Consider the following 17,977-nt stretch of genomic DNA (forward strand, 5'->3'; position numbering starts at 1 on the left):
ACGGTATTGCCGTTTATATCTGTCAGGAAACCATGAACAGGCAAAGAAAGAGAAAGTTCAAGGGGGGTAACCTAATACTGTCGAGGTCTCGTAAAACTATAGAAAGTTTTGACAGAGTCGACAGAAAGGGGAGTCCAAAATTGAAGGCTGTAAATATAACCGGGAATTCACCAGGAACATTTTCACCCAGAGAACAGTTAAAATGTGGAACTGCCGCATGGATGTGTTGCTGAATATTATCTGTGCGTAGAAGTGGAAGCTGGGGATAAACAAATGAGGGATTAAAACTTGGCACTGAGAGTTGGATGAGGAAGGACAGAGGAGGCTCCAGTGGAGCATGTATACCAGCATGGAAAGGTGGGTTGAATGGCCTGTACATTCTGTGATTACGTGTTCTGTAAAACAGCTATTGCCAACATGAGTTCAAGTGCTTCACTAAAAGCATACTCCATGAGGCACTTTGACTCTGCTGTTTGACTGAGCAATTGATTAATTTACATTGCAAAACTGAGTGAAAATGAGTTATGATCTAGTTGGATGTGATCTGTTGAACAGGGCCTTCAGAACCCATGGTCATTCCATCAGTTCCAGAATAAAATTGCCGACAACCAACCAGCATTAAACCAGTTTGCCAGCAAATCCAACAAGAAGGAACTCTTGACAACTTCAAGTTCCACTTATTTTTACCAAGAGTAAGTAGAAGTTTTGTTTTGTGGAACACAGCTCTGACCATTTGATGCAACTCAAGCAGCATCTATTTCATAAATGTTCCTTTTCATTGCATATGTTTGGACTCAATTATGACTTGAGATGACGTATTCTTCATTGATTAATTTATTCGATTATATTGGTTGGTCAGCTTCATCTTTTGGTGAATCTGGTTTCTGTTGACTTCAATTGGGAAAGATGTTCAGTGAGGCTGCTAAGAGTTCAGTGTGTACGGTGCTTCTCCTACCCTATCTCTATTAGCAATGAATGTAACATGGCTGCTTCCAATCAGTGCTCCGTGGCAGAAGTCACCTGAAGGCAGCACAGTGGTTAGCACTGCTACCTCACAGCGCCAGGAACCCGGTTTCAATTCTGGCCTCGGGTGACTATCTGTGCAGAGGCTGCAAGTTCTCCCTGTGTCTGCATGGGTTTCCTCCGGGTGTTCCATTTTCATCGAAACCCTAAGATGCAGAAGGAGGCCATTTGGCCCATTGAGTCTGCAGCGACAGTAATCCCACCTCGGCCCTATCCTCCCATATTTACCCTCTAATCTATGCATCTCGGGACATTGAGGCAATTTAGCATGGCCAATACACCTTTGGACTGTGGGAGGAAACCGGAGCACCCGGAGGAAACCCACGCAGACACGGGGAGAAAGTGCAAACTCCACACAGACAGTGACCCAAGCTGGGAATCGAATCCATGTCCTGGAGCTGTGAGGCAGCAATGCTAACCACTGTGCCATCATGCTGCCCAATTATTTATTAATGTCACAAGTAGGCTTACATTAACACTGCAATGAAGCTATTGTGAAAATCCCCTAGTCACCACACTCTGGCGCCTGCTCAGGTATACAGAGGGAGAATTTAACACTGCCAATGCACCTAACCAGCACGTCTTTCGGACTGTGGAAGGAAACCGGAGTACCCGGAGCAAACTCACGCAGACACGGGGAGAATGTTCCTCCCACAGTCCAACGATGTGTGGGTTAGGTTGATTGGCCATGGTAAATTGTTCCTCAGTATCAGGGGGGTTCGCAAGGTAAATGTGTGGGGTAACAGGGATAGGGCCTGGGTGGGATTGTTGTCGGTGTAGACTTGATTCGACAAATGGCCTCCTCCTTCACTGTAGGGCTTCTATGAACTATGGCAAGCCAAGGGGGACATTTTGTACACGATTGCATTTCAGTCCAAACACAGGCTGAGCTGATATTGTATGTTTTATCATTGTCAAAGTCAAAATTATCCTCAATGCCTCATTGGACTTGGTATGCATTGTGTTGTTTTCCCCTGTTTGTCATCACTCATCCTGTTGTATCAGCTACTTCCTTAAGTTCAGGTTTGAGGGTTAGAAGGCTGAGTTGACCAACCAGCTGGATGCTGACTGACTGGTTTGTCAGTACACATCAAGCTGTGCCATTGCTTCCTTAGCCAAAGCTGTCCATTATTTCAAGGTTGTGCAAGCTTTCTCCACAAGCCACCAAACTGGGCCCCTCTTAGCTCCAGACTGCTCATCCTCGTTTTGGGCTGGAAGTACAGTGGCTCATGGGTCTGTGTAGAAAATCAAAGGCATCGCTCAGCTGATACTGTGTCGTCATATCTCAGTTCCCTCTTCAAACTGCCCTCCACGGAAAAAAAGCCATAAAAACAAAATGTTGGACACAATCAGCGAATCAGGCAGTGTATGTGGAGATAGAAACACACAATTAATGTTTCACATCCGTGACCTTTCCTCAGAACCAGGTGAGAGAGACAGCAGGTTTTAAACAGGGTAGAGAAGCAGGGAAAGGTGAAAGGGGAGGAAAAAACAAAATAAAGATCTGTAATAGAGTGGAAAACATGGGAGGTCAAGAGATCAGGGGTGGCAGGGTGGCACAGTGGTTAGCACTGCTGCCTCACAGCGCCAGGGACCCGGCTTCAATTCCCGGCTTGGGTTACTGTCTGTGTGGACTTTCATGTTCTCCCCGTGTCTGCGTGGGTTTCCTCCGGGTGCTCCGGTTTCCTCCCAAAGATGTGCGGGTTAGGTGGATTGACCTGAACAGGCGCCGGAGTGTGGCGACGAGGGAAATTTCACAATAACTGCATTGCAGTGTTAATGTAAGCCTTACTTGTGACTAATAAATAAACTTGGAAAAAAAAATGACCGAAGCGTTTGTGCCAGGCAAAAGAAGATGGTCTTGGGATAAGTCAAAAAAACACAAGATTGGTCTCGGAAGTGTAAATGGCAATCACAGCATTACGAGAAACAGCTGCCATTTAGAAAAGTTTAGGTGGTTAGAAATTCCTTGTCATCTTAGATTGAAATGATCACCACCCCCTGCCCTGCTCCCTCATTATAGGACTATGACTGCCACACTCCCCATTATGTACCCTGTCAAGCCCTCTCAGAATGATATACTTTTCAATGGCATCACCTTTCATTCTTCCAAGCTCCAGAGAACATAGGACATACGTATAGGTAGCTGTTGTTGGGGAGTGGGGTAATCTGCTTCTTATTCAGGGTTTGAATTCCATCCTTGCTTAGTCTTTAAATGTTCTGCTGACTTGGAGGTTGCCTGCAGTCCAGTAAAAGGCATCAAAATAAGGCAAAGACTGCCACACCAAAACGTCCTTGCACAATGAATTGGAGATAGAAAATGGGGCTCGTTTTATTGCCTTCTAAATGATAGCAGTTGTCAAAGGTGACAGTTCCTCCAGTGGCTTAGTGGGGAAATTAACCACTTAAGCAAGGAGTATTGCAGCTTTAATCCCTGCACGACATTTGTACCAGTCTGGGCAAGGTGGAGTGATGCTGACTGTGTGTGAACCTGAATCTCAATGCCCTGCTGTCCAAGAGATCGCAACTTCCCTGAAATAGGTTTAGAAACAGCGCTGAGCATTGTAATTGTAAGAAAGTCATCGTCTGTGAAATAACAATGCACCTTCCCTTCTGCTTCCAGAGACGTGAATGACAGCAAGCCGTGCGGGGACTTCTTACATCCCTTTCCACATAGTCTGAAAGTCCACAGTACTCCAAGTTCAAAAGCTGGCATTCAGCCATCCTCGGAGGTCCAGCTGTGCAACAAAGTCCTGTTCAAACAGAACTTGGGTTCTCATGACCCACTAGAATCAAGAAATGCTAAGAGAGAGAGTTCAGTGATAGTGGCAGAGGCCAGAGATGTGAAGCCACTCTCAATGGCCCTGAAGAATGAGCAGAAGACCAAATCTGGAGAACATCCTTCGGTCTCTCCAAACTCCAAGCCAACTTGGAGCAGTAAAGTATCCTCCACATCTGCTTTGGACTTGACGTTGTTGAAATACACTCCCGATTTTTCCAGCAAGGTAGAACTTAACACTCAACACCAAATGTTTGCCGGTGACGGAGTGCGAAGGGATCTAAGTTTAGAAGCAACTTCCTTATATTCAGCTGTTGGTGATACTATTCTACAACAGTCTTCCTTGCATAGACTGCCAAGAGAAAGTGTCCAGAAGATGCAAGATCACAATGTCCAATATGAAACATCCATTTCATTGCTTCAGCAGAAATCACGAGACAGCAAAGAGCCATTTCAAGATGTGAGTTGTGGTTACCGTGAAGAGAAATGTGACTTGGCCAAGGTCCAAACTTTACCTCTGCTTGCCGCACCACTGGAGGTACATCACCCCCGGCAGCACTCATTGATAATGCCAGCATTGAAAGCTCCCACATTAACTAAAATTTCAAAAGATATCATGAACACAGATTCCGATAGGAATTGCAAACATGGAAGACTGGTGCCTGAGGAAATTAGTGATGCGTTTGGCATTTCTAACAAAGCTTATGTTTGTAGTCAAATACCCACTACACTCTACCCTCCAGCATTGACAAAACAAATTACACCGCAGATGGACGTAGGTGGAAAGATAGTCAAAGACACAAATGCCAGGACTGATGTTAACAGGAACACACATCAAGAGACAAACACCAGTTGCAATTCTTTCAAAAAAGAACATCTTTCCAGCTCACCGACCCCTGTGCAAAGTATTCAGGGTTTGGAACACTGTAAAGACAGCTTGTCTCCCTTAAATGGTAGTTTAAATCCCAAAAGAATTAGCCACGTAACCAGTCCCATGGATTACTACACACCCAAAAAGTACAAGGCGTCCAGGGCAGACATTTCCTGTTCCAAGAAACCCTCCGATGAGTGTCTGCTTTCTACGGGGGAGATGAGAAACAATAGCGCAAAAATGGACATGAATTTGCCAGAAATAGTATCACCCAGTGTTTCTCTGGTCAAGCAGTTGTCTGGTCAGGATATTTTGAGTGCTGGGTCATCTTTGCGATCCAATCTGCACAATTGCCACACAAAGTTAAAGAAAGCGTGGCTCACACGGCATTCAGAACAAGACAGCACAAGGAAGCAACAAGAAAGTCATGGCAATGAGACACTTCCAGGACAGGTTGTTTCTAAAGGGTTAGAGACAGAACCCTCTGCCTTGCTAAATAATTCAAAGCAAAGGGAAGAAGGCGTGAAGAAGCGAGGAGCCAAAAGGAGCTGTGACATTGAGTATAATGACCTGGCAGAGAATAGACACTGGCTAAGGACAAGGCGAGAAGGCAAGCTCTCAGACCAACACCAATCAGGTCAAGCCTTGGAGAAGAAAGTGAAAAATAGCAAAAGGGAGGATGAAGAACTGAGAGAAGATCAAAATCTGAGCAGAAAACTGGACAAAGAAAATGGCCACATTAAGAATGGTATGAATGGTGTTGAGGTTTTGAAATACATAGAAACAGGCCATTCAGCCCAACTTTCTGTGTTTATGCTTTACATAAACCTCATCTGACCCTACTTTATCTGAGCCACCAACATGTTCTCTTCTATTCTCCCTTGTGTTTAGCTTCCCCTGAAATGCTTCTCTTCCTGTGGTAGTGATAGTCACCACTCTCTGGTTAAAGATCTAACACCTAAATACTCCCTATTGGATTTACCAGTCATGATTTGATATTTTGGTCCCTCACTTTGGTCTTTGCAAGTGGAATTATCTTGTCCACATCTACCCGATCAAAATGGCTGGTGATGATCTCAATCAAGTCATTCCCTCAGCCATTTCCTTGCTGAAGGCAAAAGGCTAAGCCAGTTCAGTTGTTCCTGACAGGTATAACCTCTCAATCCTGTCAAGTAGAACGTTGTTGCATTTTCTATAGTGCCTCTATATCCTTGAAGACTAGAATTGTGTACCACATTTCAGTGTAGTCTCAGAAAGGTCCAGTCCAAGTTTAACATGACTTCACTTCTTTTCAATGCAACCCCTTGAAAAATGAACCTCCAGGGCTTTGTTTTTTTAATGGCCTTATTAAGATGCTTTTAGTGGTTTATGTAATACGAAATAAATTGTTTTTCCTGATATTTTTTCACTCTCTTTGTCTAACATGGAGGATCATGGTTTCATGTAACATCAGGAGGTGGTGTGTGTGTTGCAGGATATTTATTTTCCCACAGGTGTTGTAGGAATGCTAGTTCAGTGCTCCATTGCCAGCTCTGGTTTGACAAAGCCCTGGAGGTTGCTAGTCAAATGCTGCTTTCCCCCCATCTTTGACACTACTGAGATAAATGCAGGTTCTCGGAGTAAACGGATAACCGGCCATTTCCCAAATTGCTCGCAAAGTGACCTGGAGATTAATCCTTTCTTTCTGAAAACTCCAAGGTACCTCTGGAGGGTTGCCCACCCCATGTGCAGAGGGCTGGAGGGCATATCTAGCCTCATGTTCTGTGGATGTGAATTCAGACTGTCTAAGGGAAGGAGACGGGGGGATCTCTCTGCTCCATGTGGCTGATGCTGCATCAAGTGACAGGTCAACCCACTGAACCATGAGGGTTTATCACAGCAAATGGTTGGGGGAGGTGGCGGGAAGAGGAAAGAGCATCTCCATGGGGGTGAGGAGTTTGTCCCCATTCATCCAACTTTACCTTGGTGCAGGAACCACAGAAATGGTGGAGAAACCATGTTCCCGTTAATATTACAGAGAATTCTACCTGGAAATTGACCTGAATGATCTTTTTTTGTAACTTGGCATATTTGTGAATGGTGTGAAAGGTCACTCTGACTGCCTGTTCCTGTGTGCTGCGTAGGTCAGTCGGATATGCCATCATCCATGCTTATCAAGAGCGCAGGCGATTCCTTCCTCCAAGACGTCCCTTGCACTGAACTTTTCACCAACATCCCTCGCTGCCGAGACTGCTGGCCAAGTCGTACACGAAAGGGACAGGATTTCCCTCCACTATCCTCTTCCTGCAGGTTCATGCATCTCCGCAGGTATTTCACACAAAGAAATGTGAGCTTCATAAAGAGTTGTCTAATTTTGTCAGAATTTTTTTTTTGTTAATTAATTCATGGGATGTGGGTGTCGCTGGCTCGATCAGCACATATTACCCATCCGTGGTTGCCCTTGGTGGTGAGCTGTATTCATGACCTGCTGCAGTTTCTGATGTGTAGGTACACCCACAGTGGTGTTAGGGAAGGGGGTTCCAGCGTTTTGACCCAGCGACAGTGAAGGAACAGCCAATATATTTGCAAGTCAGTATGGGTGTGTGACCTGGAGGGGAACTTTCAGGTGGTTGTGTTCGCTTGTATCTACTGCCCTTGCCCTTTTAGATGGCTGTGGTTGTGGATTTGGAAGGTGCAGTCTAAGGAGCCTTGGTGATTTGTTGCAGTGCATCTTATAGGTGGTACACACTGCTGCCACTGTTCTTCACTGTTGGCAGGATTGAATGCTTGTGGAAGGGGCAGCAAACAAGCAGGCTGATGGTGTCAAGCTTTTTGAGCTGTACCCATCCAGGTGAGTGGAGTGTATTCCATCACACTCCTGACTTGTGCTTGCGGGAGTCAGGAGATAAGCTACTCTCCGCAGGGTTTCTAACCTCTGACCTGCTCCAGTCACCACACTATTCATATGGCTAGTCCAGTTCAGTTTCTGTTATGACTGCTCCCCCTCATTGACTCATGACAACCTTTCTGTTCTTCAGCTATACAGCGATATAGAATCATAGAATCCCTGCAGTGCAGAAGGAGGCCATTCGGCCCATCAAGTCTGCACCAACCACAATCTCACCCAGGCCCTAACACCATAACCCCATGCATTTACCCTAGTTAGTCCCCCTGACACAGAGGGACAATTTAGCATGGTCAATCTACCTAACCTGCACATCTTTGGAGTGTGGGAGGAAACCGGAGCACCTGAAGGAAACCCACGCAGACACGGGGAGAATGTGCAGACTCCACACAGACAGTGGCCCAAGCCGAGAATCGAACCCAGGTCCCTGGTGCTGTGAGGCAGCAGTGCTGACCACTGTGCCACCATGCTGCCCTTTAGCTGCCATTGCCCATGACAATCATGCGATCTTGCACAAATATTGTCCACTGAACATAAGCTTGCATTTATAATGGCACCTTTAATAATAAAACATCCCAAGGTGCATCAGACAACAATGATTGATTGAAAAAAATTGGCTGTGCCTGAGAGGCCAGTGCAGACATGTTGGTGGGAGGTTGGGCAGGTTTGAGAGGCTGGAAGAGATTACACAGATAGGGTGGGCAGAGGCTATGGTGGGATTTGTAAAGAGGGATGAGGAATTGCAAAGTGAGGTGTTGGTGGTTTGGTAGCTAATGGAGCTCAGTGAACACCTTGCTACTCAATTGATGCCATTGCTGTGAAACAGTGTCCCATCTCTAAAACAGACTGAGACCCGACCCGAGGTGAAGTGAGTCACTCACTGCCTACCTGCTGTAAGCTCACCGTTAATAATGTTGCTGGGGCCTCAACAAGCAAAAAGCCAGTTTGTTGCTCAGTGATCATTTACTTTAAATAAAAGAAGAGCGGCACGGTAGCACAGTGGTTAGCACTGCTGCTTCACAGCTCCAGGGACCTGGGTTCGATTCCCGGCTCAGGTCACTGTCTGTGTGGAGTTTGCACATTCTCCTCGTGTCTGCGTGGGTTTCCTCCGGGTGCTCCTCCCACAGTCCAAAGATGTGTGGGTTAGGTTGATTGGCCATGCTAAAATTGCCCCTTAGTGTCCTGAGATGCGTAGGTTCGAGGGATTAGCGGGTAAATGTGTAGGGATATGGAGATAGGGCCTGGGTGGGATTGTGGTCGGTGCAGACTTGATGGGCCGAATGGCCTGTTTCTGCACTGTAGGGTTTCTATGATTTCATCATTTTCTATGAAGACTTTTAAAAGATGTTTTAAAAAAAACAAGCGCACTCGGATGGATTAATAATTTGCGGACAGTATCTGAAGTCAGATAAAGAAATCGCTGTCCGCCTTTTGCCGACAGCAGATTGAGGAAAGAATTTGTTTTAGAAAGCATTAAACATTTGGGTCCTTCTACTTCTGCCCCATCATGTTAAACTCAGCTGCTTGAATAAAGTTATCGAATAGAGGAATTTTGGTGTCTTTTGGGTTTGGTTATCTGCTGCTGAAGTAGCCTCCTGCATGTCACTGTGCTGGAGATTAGGATGTGATTTGATAGGGCTGCTAATGCAATAACAGTCCAGCATTAGCCCACACCCGAGCGGAGAAATATTCATTGTTTGCAGCCAAGAGCTTGTCACCTCTCACATGTCTCTCTGTCTGTCTCTGTTTCCTTTTTGTCAGGCTGTCCATCAGTCGGAACGGAGGTCTGAAGGTTGAAGGATTCTCCACGGAAGACCAGGTCAATGAAGAAGCTCCACTGGAGCCGATGGCCAACACCACAGAGACTGTTTTAGATCCTGAAACCTCTGCCTACATCTTGACACATGTGAGCGATCCATTCTGTGACCTTGTACTGTTCGAACAAAGCTTGCTGAAGCAGGTCAGCGAAAACTACGACGGTAAGAACAATAAGGACACCCGGCTTTTATGAATGACCGCACTAAGTGGGCAACTTTGGCCAAATCTCTCCTCTCCAATGGGGCCATTTATAGCAGAGGAATCACAGATAGGTGAACCACAGAATGAGGCCATTTAGGCCATCATATCAATGCTAGCTCTGTGCAAGAACTTAGTTCATCCTTCTCCATTGCCCTTTCACCAAGTGCTGCTATTTTTCCTTTTCGAAAACACGATCCAATTCTCTTGTGAAGGCATTGATTGAATCTAGCTCCACCACACCCTGAGGCAGTGCATTCCAGATCTTTACCGCTCTCAGCATAAAAATATTTTCCTCGTGTTGCTGTTGGTTAGTTTCCCAAATTTTTTCATTGGCATCCTCTGGTTTTTGACCCTTCTGCCAATGGGAACAGATTCTCTCCATCTCCTCTGTCTCGACCTGTCATGATTTTCAAAACATCTATCTTCTCAATCTTTGCTTCTCGAAGGAGAACAACCTCTCTTTCTCCAATCTATGCGTGTCACTGAAATGCCTAATCCCAGAATCATTCACATAAATCTTTTCTGCACCCACTCTAAGGCCTTCACAGGACAAAGTACTGTACTTGTATTGCTTTTGTACTCTGTGCTCCTATTTGTAAAGGCCAGCACCTTTTTAACTGCTTTCTCAATTTGTCCTCAACCCTCAATGATTTGTGCAGGTAAACCCCCATGTCCCTTTGCTTTTGCACCCCCTTTAGAATTGTATCCTTTACTTTCTTTGTTGCCGCTCCTCTTTGCTCCTAACATTAAATTTTGTCTGCTACATGCCTGCTTACCTCACCAGCATATAAACTCAAGAAGCCTATCATTATCCCCTTCACAGTTCACATTTCTTCCAAGTCTTGTATCATCTGCAGATTTTTGAATTTGGCACCACATCGCACCCAAGCCTAGGCCATGAATTTTGAACAAGAAAAGCAGCTGTCCAAGTACCAATCCCCAGGAACCCCACTGAGTACCTTCCTCCAGTTCGACTGACAACCATGCAGCAGTTCTGTTTACTGTCGCTCAGCCAACTTCATATCCAGACTGGCATTTTATTTTCCCTTTCTATTCCACAGGGCTTCAGGTTTGCTGACAAGCCTATTGATGTGGATGTGCCAATCAAATCGGTGAACCGTATACACTGCAGAGGGGAGACTCTCAGGGTCCTCGGTGCTTTGTGGTTTGTGCTCCTGCAACATTTTGTCCTGCACCTTTTCTCAAGGCGCTGCCTCTTGAGGTGCAAGCCTCTCGGCAGTCATCCAAGTGCTCACTCCACATCCATGATTATCATTCCTGAGTGGCAGCAAGCTCATTGACAGCTCCACACAAGGTCGTCACATAAAGCCTTTCCTAGTCAGGCTGTCTGGCTGGGTTGCAGTACCAGAATTTCCCTTCCAAGTTTCCGAAATTAAGTTCAGTACTTGCCGTGCTGCAGACATTGTATGAAATCAAACCATTAGTGTGGTTTAGGCAGTGTAATTACCAACTGTTGTTTCACAGGGTCCATTGCTTGTAAAGCTGCATTTGGAGAGAAGGAAGAAACATGTGACAGCTGCCACTCTGTGGTGTTTAATCTTCACTGGGTCTGCCCGAGATGTGGTTTCTTCGTTTGTACGGACTGTTTTGATCTGAAGCATAAAAAAAGGACGAGAAATGAAAAAGGTGAGAGGGGCATATGTGTTCACATGTACCGGCAATTAAGCTGTGGCTCAGTGTGTAGCGCACTCACCTTGGATGGAGGTTGGGGTTCAAACCCTGCTCCAGAGACATGAATGTGAAACCTAGGCTGATGCACCTTTCCCTGAGAGTTTTTTTTTTGGGGGCCCCAGATCATTGGCAGGATCCAGGTCATCAATCTTGGAGAGCCTCCACATGCTCCTGGATGAGTGGAAACTGCTCCATCTGGCCATCAGGTCTTGCCCACCCCAAAGCTTCTGGTGGCACTTCACTGGAATTATGGTCCGATGTGGGCATGCATGGCATCTGGTGCCTGGAAATCCTGCTTTTCCGATTCTCCCAGTAGAAACTAGGCTGCTGTACTTTGCCCCATGCCTTATTGAATTGTTTTGAAGACTCAGGCACAAACTCAAAACAAAAATCTGACAATCCGGTCATTTATTTGAACTGAGCATCATTGTTCATATTTTTTAACTGCATGAAATCCACATCAAGTGTGTGATCTGCAATCAAAAGACTATAAAACCTACTATTTACAGGAATTGGAATTCAATCAGCATTTTGTTTGGTTTGAAATGTGGCCATGTTTGGCCACCATAGAGGGATCGCCAAGAGAGTGAAGAGATTTTTACTTGTTCATGGGGCGTGAATAAGGCCAGAATTTGTTGCTAACCCTACTTGCCCCTGTGAAGGTGGTGGTGAACATGGTTGTCCATCTGCTGTAGGAACATTCTAAAGCTATTCGGGAGTTCCAGAATTTTGACCCAGTAACAGTGAAGGAATGGCAATGAAGTTCCACATCAGGAAGGTATGAGTTGGAGGGGAGCTTGCAGGCACTGGTGTTCCCATGCACTTGCTGCCTTTGTCATGCTTGGTATGACGGTAGTGTGCCTTTAAAAAATGTGTTTGTAAATCATGTTCTCTGCAGTTATAAGCAGCTTTAGTTTTTTTTTCATTATTGCCGAGCTGTCTGCTCATAAGACTTTTTATTGCTGGTTCAATGGTTTAATTGGGGTTTTATTTATTTTTACTCTGGGCCTCAGGTACTGTCGGATTTTTTATGACCTCTGAATTATTGGAGAAAGAATGATTGACAGGTCAGGTGACAGGAGTTCTTTCACTTTCAGTTTTGGGCTGCTGATTGCTGTTTTAGTTTAGAAGGTGTTTGGACATCAGACTGAAAAGTAGTGTTTCTCTCCCCCTGGTGCTGTAAGTTCTGCTGGCTAGTTGGAGCAGGTCTTCTTGCCTTCCTGGAGTGAGAATTCTGTCTCTTGCGGTGGTTCACTGGCTGAAAGCTAGAGGCTCACAGTGGCATTATCTCTACCTTGAGATCTGCTGGAAGTTACAAGTTTGGGAAGTCAGAGTTTCAATTTTTCCAACCCAAGGGCTAAATTCCAGCATCACATGATCATTCGTATTTTCTGTGCTAAACCTGTGGCAAAGCTTTTTTTAAGAAGGCTTGTTTGGTTGGAACATTTCATATATTTGTCAAGGGTTATACAATATGCTTCTTTTTCCTTGTTTGTAATTGGTAAATTGGTAAAAGCTCCCAAGTGGGTCAGTTGAATCATACCTGAAGTGAAGCATCTCATGCTCACTCTAGCCAAATTCAAATTGTAAAACTTACGATCCAGGCGGACTTCATAAAACACATTGGAGTTTCTGACCTGAATTATAACACTTGGTGATAGAGGATGTGGGTTTGGAAAGTGCTGTCAAAGAAGTGATGTGAGTTGCCACAGTGAATCTTATAGATGATGCCAGTGTGAGAATGGGTGAATGTTGGAGTTGTTGGGGGGTTCCGATCAAGCAAGTTTTATTGTCTTGGATTGTGTTGAGCTTCACCTGTTATTGGAGCCACACTCATCCAGATCAGTGGTATTCTATCACACAGACATGCCTGATGTTGGGCAGGACTGGGGAGGTAGGAGGTGAGTTACTCAGCACAGTTTTCCTAGCCTTTGATCTATTTTTGTAGCCTCAGTATTTATACGGCTGGTACATTGCAATGTTTATTGTTAAAACGGTTGGCAAAAGTTAAATCTGTTTCGTGCTTCAGTTCAAAATGAACAGGTTTTTAAAGAGGTGGAATGCATTAGACAAATGTTGCTTGCTTGTACGTCAGGTTACAGGATGTAGATTTTATCTGGCAAACTCTGATGGCATTCATATTTCCATTCAGAACGAGGAGAGGATGTGACAGCCTGGCTTAAATGCGTTAAAGGACAAAATCATGACATAAAAACCCTGCGGCCAACACAGCTGGTTCCGAATGCTGGTAAGAGCTTCCCGAAGCCGTTTTATTGATACAAATCCCCAAGTCAGCAATGGGGTTGAAGGTGCAATCTTGCCCTCCTCTGCACAGTGACTGAAAGTGATGTTTATGTTGATTGTGAAATGAGAAGAAAATGTGGTCATGTTTCTGAGGCCATGGGGTGTTTTTGAATGTGTGGCATTTGTGGGATTGGAATTTCAGTGCTTCTTGGCATCACTGGACTTGCACTGGGAGGAGTGTGGGTCTGGTGTAATGCAACATGTTTGCTCTTGGTTTTGCAGTAGGCAGTGAGATATCTGAGTCCAGTCATGCCTGACATGTTGATTTCCATTCATGCTTCATGGCTTGGTCACTCTGCTGGTTGAGGTGGAAGGGATGAGTTGCTGCTATTGGCATTGAGTGAGTTGGCTTCAGCAGATCCCCAGCCGTGCCCCACTTTTAAGTTGTGTGTAAACCAATGTTAATCCAGAACTGTGCTGCCCATATCCGAGCTTGCACTGCGTCCCATTCGCCCATGTTTGTGATATATTTCTAATATTGACTGCGGTTAAGCAATGCCTTGATTATAAAAGTAGTATTCTTATTTGCAAATCCTTCCAGCCCATGTCTATTTTTATTGAAGTTTGTTTATTATTGTCACAAGTAGGCTTACATTAAGACTGCAATGAAATTATTGTGAAAATCCCCTAGTCGCTATGCTCCGGTGCCTTTCGGGTGTACTGAGGGAGAATTTAGCAATGCACCTAACCAGCACATCTTTTGGACTGTGGGAGGAAACCGGAGCACCCGGAGGAAACCCACGCAGACACAGGGAGAACATGCAGACTCCGCATATACAGTGGCCCAAACCAGAAATTGAACTCAGGCCCCTGGCGCTGTGAGGCAGCAGTTCTAACCATTGTGCTACCTATTAGTGTCACAACTATGACCCTTCAACATAGCTGTACTTCTTCAACTCTGCTGCTGCACATCCCTGATTATAATTGTTCCACCATTGGCAATCTTGTCTTCAGTTGCTGATGTCTCAAGCACTGATAATCCTCTCCTGAAACTTTTTTTTACCATTCTCTCCCTCTAAAAACACTAAAACTCTTTGGTGCTTATGTAGCTGGTTGGGAATCCAACTGTTTTCGACAAAGCTGCTATGAGATGCCTTGGGAATTTTTACAACACCAAAGGTATTATACAAAAGCAAGTTGTTTATTGTGACTGCATATGACTGGTGTGTGTGCATATCCCTGTTATTTCTCCACACCCTGTTGTATTTCTGCCACATATTTGTGTGGGAAGCATAATGACTCTTCATCAAAACAAGGTGTAGTTGAGGGAAGCATGTTCATGCAGCTAGTGATGCAAGTAGTGCCAGACTTTTAAGTGCAGGGGCTCCTTGGTGTCTGCAAGCAGGGGACACAAAAGGGCTGGCGCTAGGTCCCTCTTTCCACCCTGCTTTCCCACTCATCAGCTATTAGCTTGCCAGAAGAGATGTCCTTGTTCATGGGTAGGGGTTTCGCAGTAGTTGTTTGGAGCCTGTGGGTAAGATCATGACCCTCCCATCCAGTGAAAACTCACCCCTTGGAGTCAAAGCCAATACATGGAGAAGGATGATACGAGGTATTTAGACAGGGCTCTGCCTTATGAATTCACACCACAGGAAGAACAGCGCCTTGGGGAGGCACAAGGGGCAAATGCCTTCACTCACTCTCTGTTTACTTGGATTACTTTCACAGCCTTGCTGAGCCTATGTGAAAGGATGCACAGCAGTAAGAAGAGACTGGGCATCAAATCAAACTGCACTTGTGTGGATGGAGATATGAAGTGTCTGAAAAAAACACCTGGTGTGGATAACCGTCCGAAGGTAGCGACTGATATCAAACATAAACTGTTAATTGCAAACTCACATGAACAAGAAAGATCTGACCAAACTATCTCCCACTCCCACGGAAAATGAGCTAACCTTGATACCAAGGACAGGAAATCATGGACTGGTTCCTATCTCGGCTCTTCACAAAGAGCTGGCACAGGCACAACGAGTGGACTGTGCTGTAAGCCTCTCATAGTTTTCCCTGACTTGTGTTTGAATGTTTGTACTATGCTAGATTAGGGACTGGGGGCTAGGCTGTCAGGCCCACTACTACCTTTCATTACCTGTCTGAGCTGAAGGGTGAAGAGTAATGATGGGTTTGGGTGGGGGGATTAGCAGGGTAAATACATGGGGATAGGGCTGGGTGGGATGCTCTGTTGGAGTTGGTGTAGACTTAATGGGCCAAATGGCCTCCTTCTGCACTGTAGGGATTTTATGGATTATATGATTCATACCAGTTAGCAAGGCTCACCAGTCCTTCAGGGGGGGCGAGGGAAGGAACTGGGAGGTGTCCCTTAAATAATGGTGCAACAGTGTTAAATGGCGATGATTTTGTGTTAATGGCATAGTCGTTTCCTGACTGTTCATTTCACAGCCCTAGAAACAGTAACAGTTCTTCCAATGTTCCTGATTTTCAGTCACAGACGAAAAGCAAAGTGGAACTGACTCATTCCCTGACTGCTGAAGAGCAGTCTGCCAAATCCACGTCAACAGCAAAACTCAGCCAAGATTCAAGCAGCAACCACGTCAGCTCCAACTCCCAATCACCACTTCACTGGCTGGCCGAATTAGTTACCCAGAAAGCCAAACAGCAAGCAAATGGTAGGTAACTATACAACGGGGAGGATTTAATCGGGGACAGTGGATTAAACTCTTCAATGGTGTGACCTCCACACTCAAGTAATCGAAGGCTTTTATTCTGGGCAATCAAAATTCAAACCCGTATTGTACCAGCCCTGCGATTGTTGAGCTTTACTCTGTATCTAACCCCGTGCTTTACCTGTCCTGGGAGTGTTTGATGGGGACAGTATAGAGGGAGCTTTACTCTCTATCTAACCCCGTGCTTTACCTGTCCTGGGAGTGTTTGATGGGGACAGCATAGAGAGAGCTTTACTCTGTATCTAATCCCGTGCTGTACCTGTCCTGGGAGTGTTTGATGGGGACAGTATAGGGGGAGCTTTACTCTCTATCTAACCCCGTGTTGTAGCTGTCCTGGGAGTGTTTGATGCTGGACAGTATAGAGGGAGCTTTACTCTCTATCTAACCCCGTGCTGTACCTGTCCTAGGAGTGTTTGATGGGGACCGTGTAGAGGGGGCTTTACTCTGTATCTAACCCCGTGCTGTACCTGTCCTGGGAGTGTTTGATGGGGACAGTGTAGAGGGAGCTTTACTCTCTATCTAACCCCGTGCTATAACTGTCCTGGGAGTGTTTGATGGGGACAGTGTAGAGGGAGTTTTACTCTGTATCTAACCCCGTGTTGTAGCTGTCCTGGGAATGTTTGATGGGGACAGTATAGAGGGAGTTTTACTCTCTATCTAACCCCGTGTTGTAGCTGTCCTGGGAGTGTTTGATGGGGACAGTGTAGAGGGAGCTTTACTCTCTATCTAACCCCGTGCTATAACTGTCCTGGGAGTGTTTGATGGGGACAGTGTAGAGGGAGTTTTACTCTGTATCTAACCCCGTGTTGTAGCTGTCCTGGGAATGTTTGATGGGGACAGTATAGAGGGAGCTTTACTCTCTATCTAACCCCGTGTTGTAGCTGTCCTGGGAGTGTTTGATGGGGACAGTATAGAGGGAGTTTTACTCTCTATCTAACTCCGTGCTGTACCTGTCCTGGGAGTGTTTGATGGGGACAGTGTAGAGGGAGCTTCACTCTGTATCTAACCCCGTGCTGTACCTGTCCTGGGAGTGTTTGATGGGGACAGTGTAGATGGAGCTTTACTCTGTATCTAACCCCGTGCTGTACCTGTCCTGGGAGTGTTTGATGGGGACCATGTAGAATGATACTGAGAATGTGATTTTGCTGATGAATGCTGACAATGCTGTGAAGTTGATTGTCTCCATGGTCGTCACACAGATGTAGAAGTGGTGCCTTATCGCAGGGACAGAAATGCATCAGCGAGCAGCAGCCTGACTAACCAGAAAGCAAAATCGAAGAAGCAATGCTCAACCTTGTGTGACCTACTCACCACGACAGCGGGGAAACTGCGCCTAGGATCCACAGATGCTGGCATTGCCTTTGCCCCAGTCTATACAAAGTTGAACAATGTAAGTACTTGATTAGTAGAGAGATTTCAGCCGGTTCTGCAGAAGTGGAATAGGAATAAAGAAGTCAAAAGTATGATTGCATGGTGATCAGGAACATGATGGTAAACTCCATTAGATGTCGGTTTGCTGTGGTGGGTAGCAGTGAAACCAACCAACTCAACATGTAATGCACTGATCAAGAGCATAGGCTCTCGTGGTACATTACCTTTGTCCTCCCATCAGGACTGTACCAATGGGAACTCCTGTTTGGTGCAGTTGCAACAAGTGGAGGGCTGACTGTAGCTTGCCAGTATGTCAGGTTGCAGATGAGTTCTCTGTTCTGCCTCTGCCTATT

General features: G+C 45.6%; 1 protein-coding gene across 8 annotated transcripts in view; it reads left to right on the forward strand.

The window, feature by feature from the left end:
• Positions 1 to 17,977, forward strand: part of LOC144510152 (uncharacterized) — a 77,835-nt gene that overhangs the window by 39,003 nt on the left and 20,855 nt on the right. For all 8 annotated transcript variants that reach the window (XM_078239536.1, XM_078239538.1, XM_078239540.1 and 5 more), the window contains 9 exons: positions 556 to 692; positions 3,647 to 5,421; positions 6,797 to 6,980; positions 9,319 to 9,536; positions 11,062 to 11,223; positions 13,421 to 13,516; positions 15,241 to 15,368; positions 16,013 to 16,196; positions 17,453 to 17,643. In XM_078239536.1, coding sequence (XP_078095662.1) covers positions 556 to 692; positions 3,647 to 5,421; positions 6,797 to 6,980; positions 9,319 to 9,536; positions 11,062 to 11,223; positions 13,421 to 13,516; positions 15,241 to 15,368; positions 16,013 to 16,196; positions 17,453 to 17,643 — 3,075 coding nt within the window. The remainder of the gene's footprint in view (positions 1 to 555; positions 693 to 3,646; positions 5,422 to 6,796; positions 6,981 to 9,318; positions 9,537 to 11,061; positions 11,224 to 13,420; positions 13,517 to 15,240; positions 15,369 to 16,012; positions 16,197 to 17,452; positions 17,644 to 17,977) is intronic.

This window comes from Mustelus asterias, chromosome 22 (assembly GCF_964213995.1).
Source record: "Mustelus asterias chromosome 22, sMusAst1.hap1.1, whole genome shotgun sequence".
In the NCBI taxonomy this organism is placed as follows: Eukaryota; Metazoa; Chordata; class Chondrichthyes; order Carcharhiniformes; family Triakidae; genus Mustelus; species Mustelus asterias.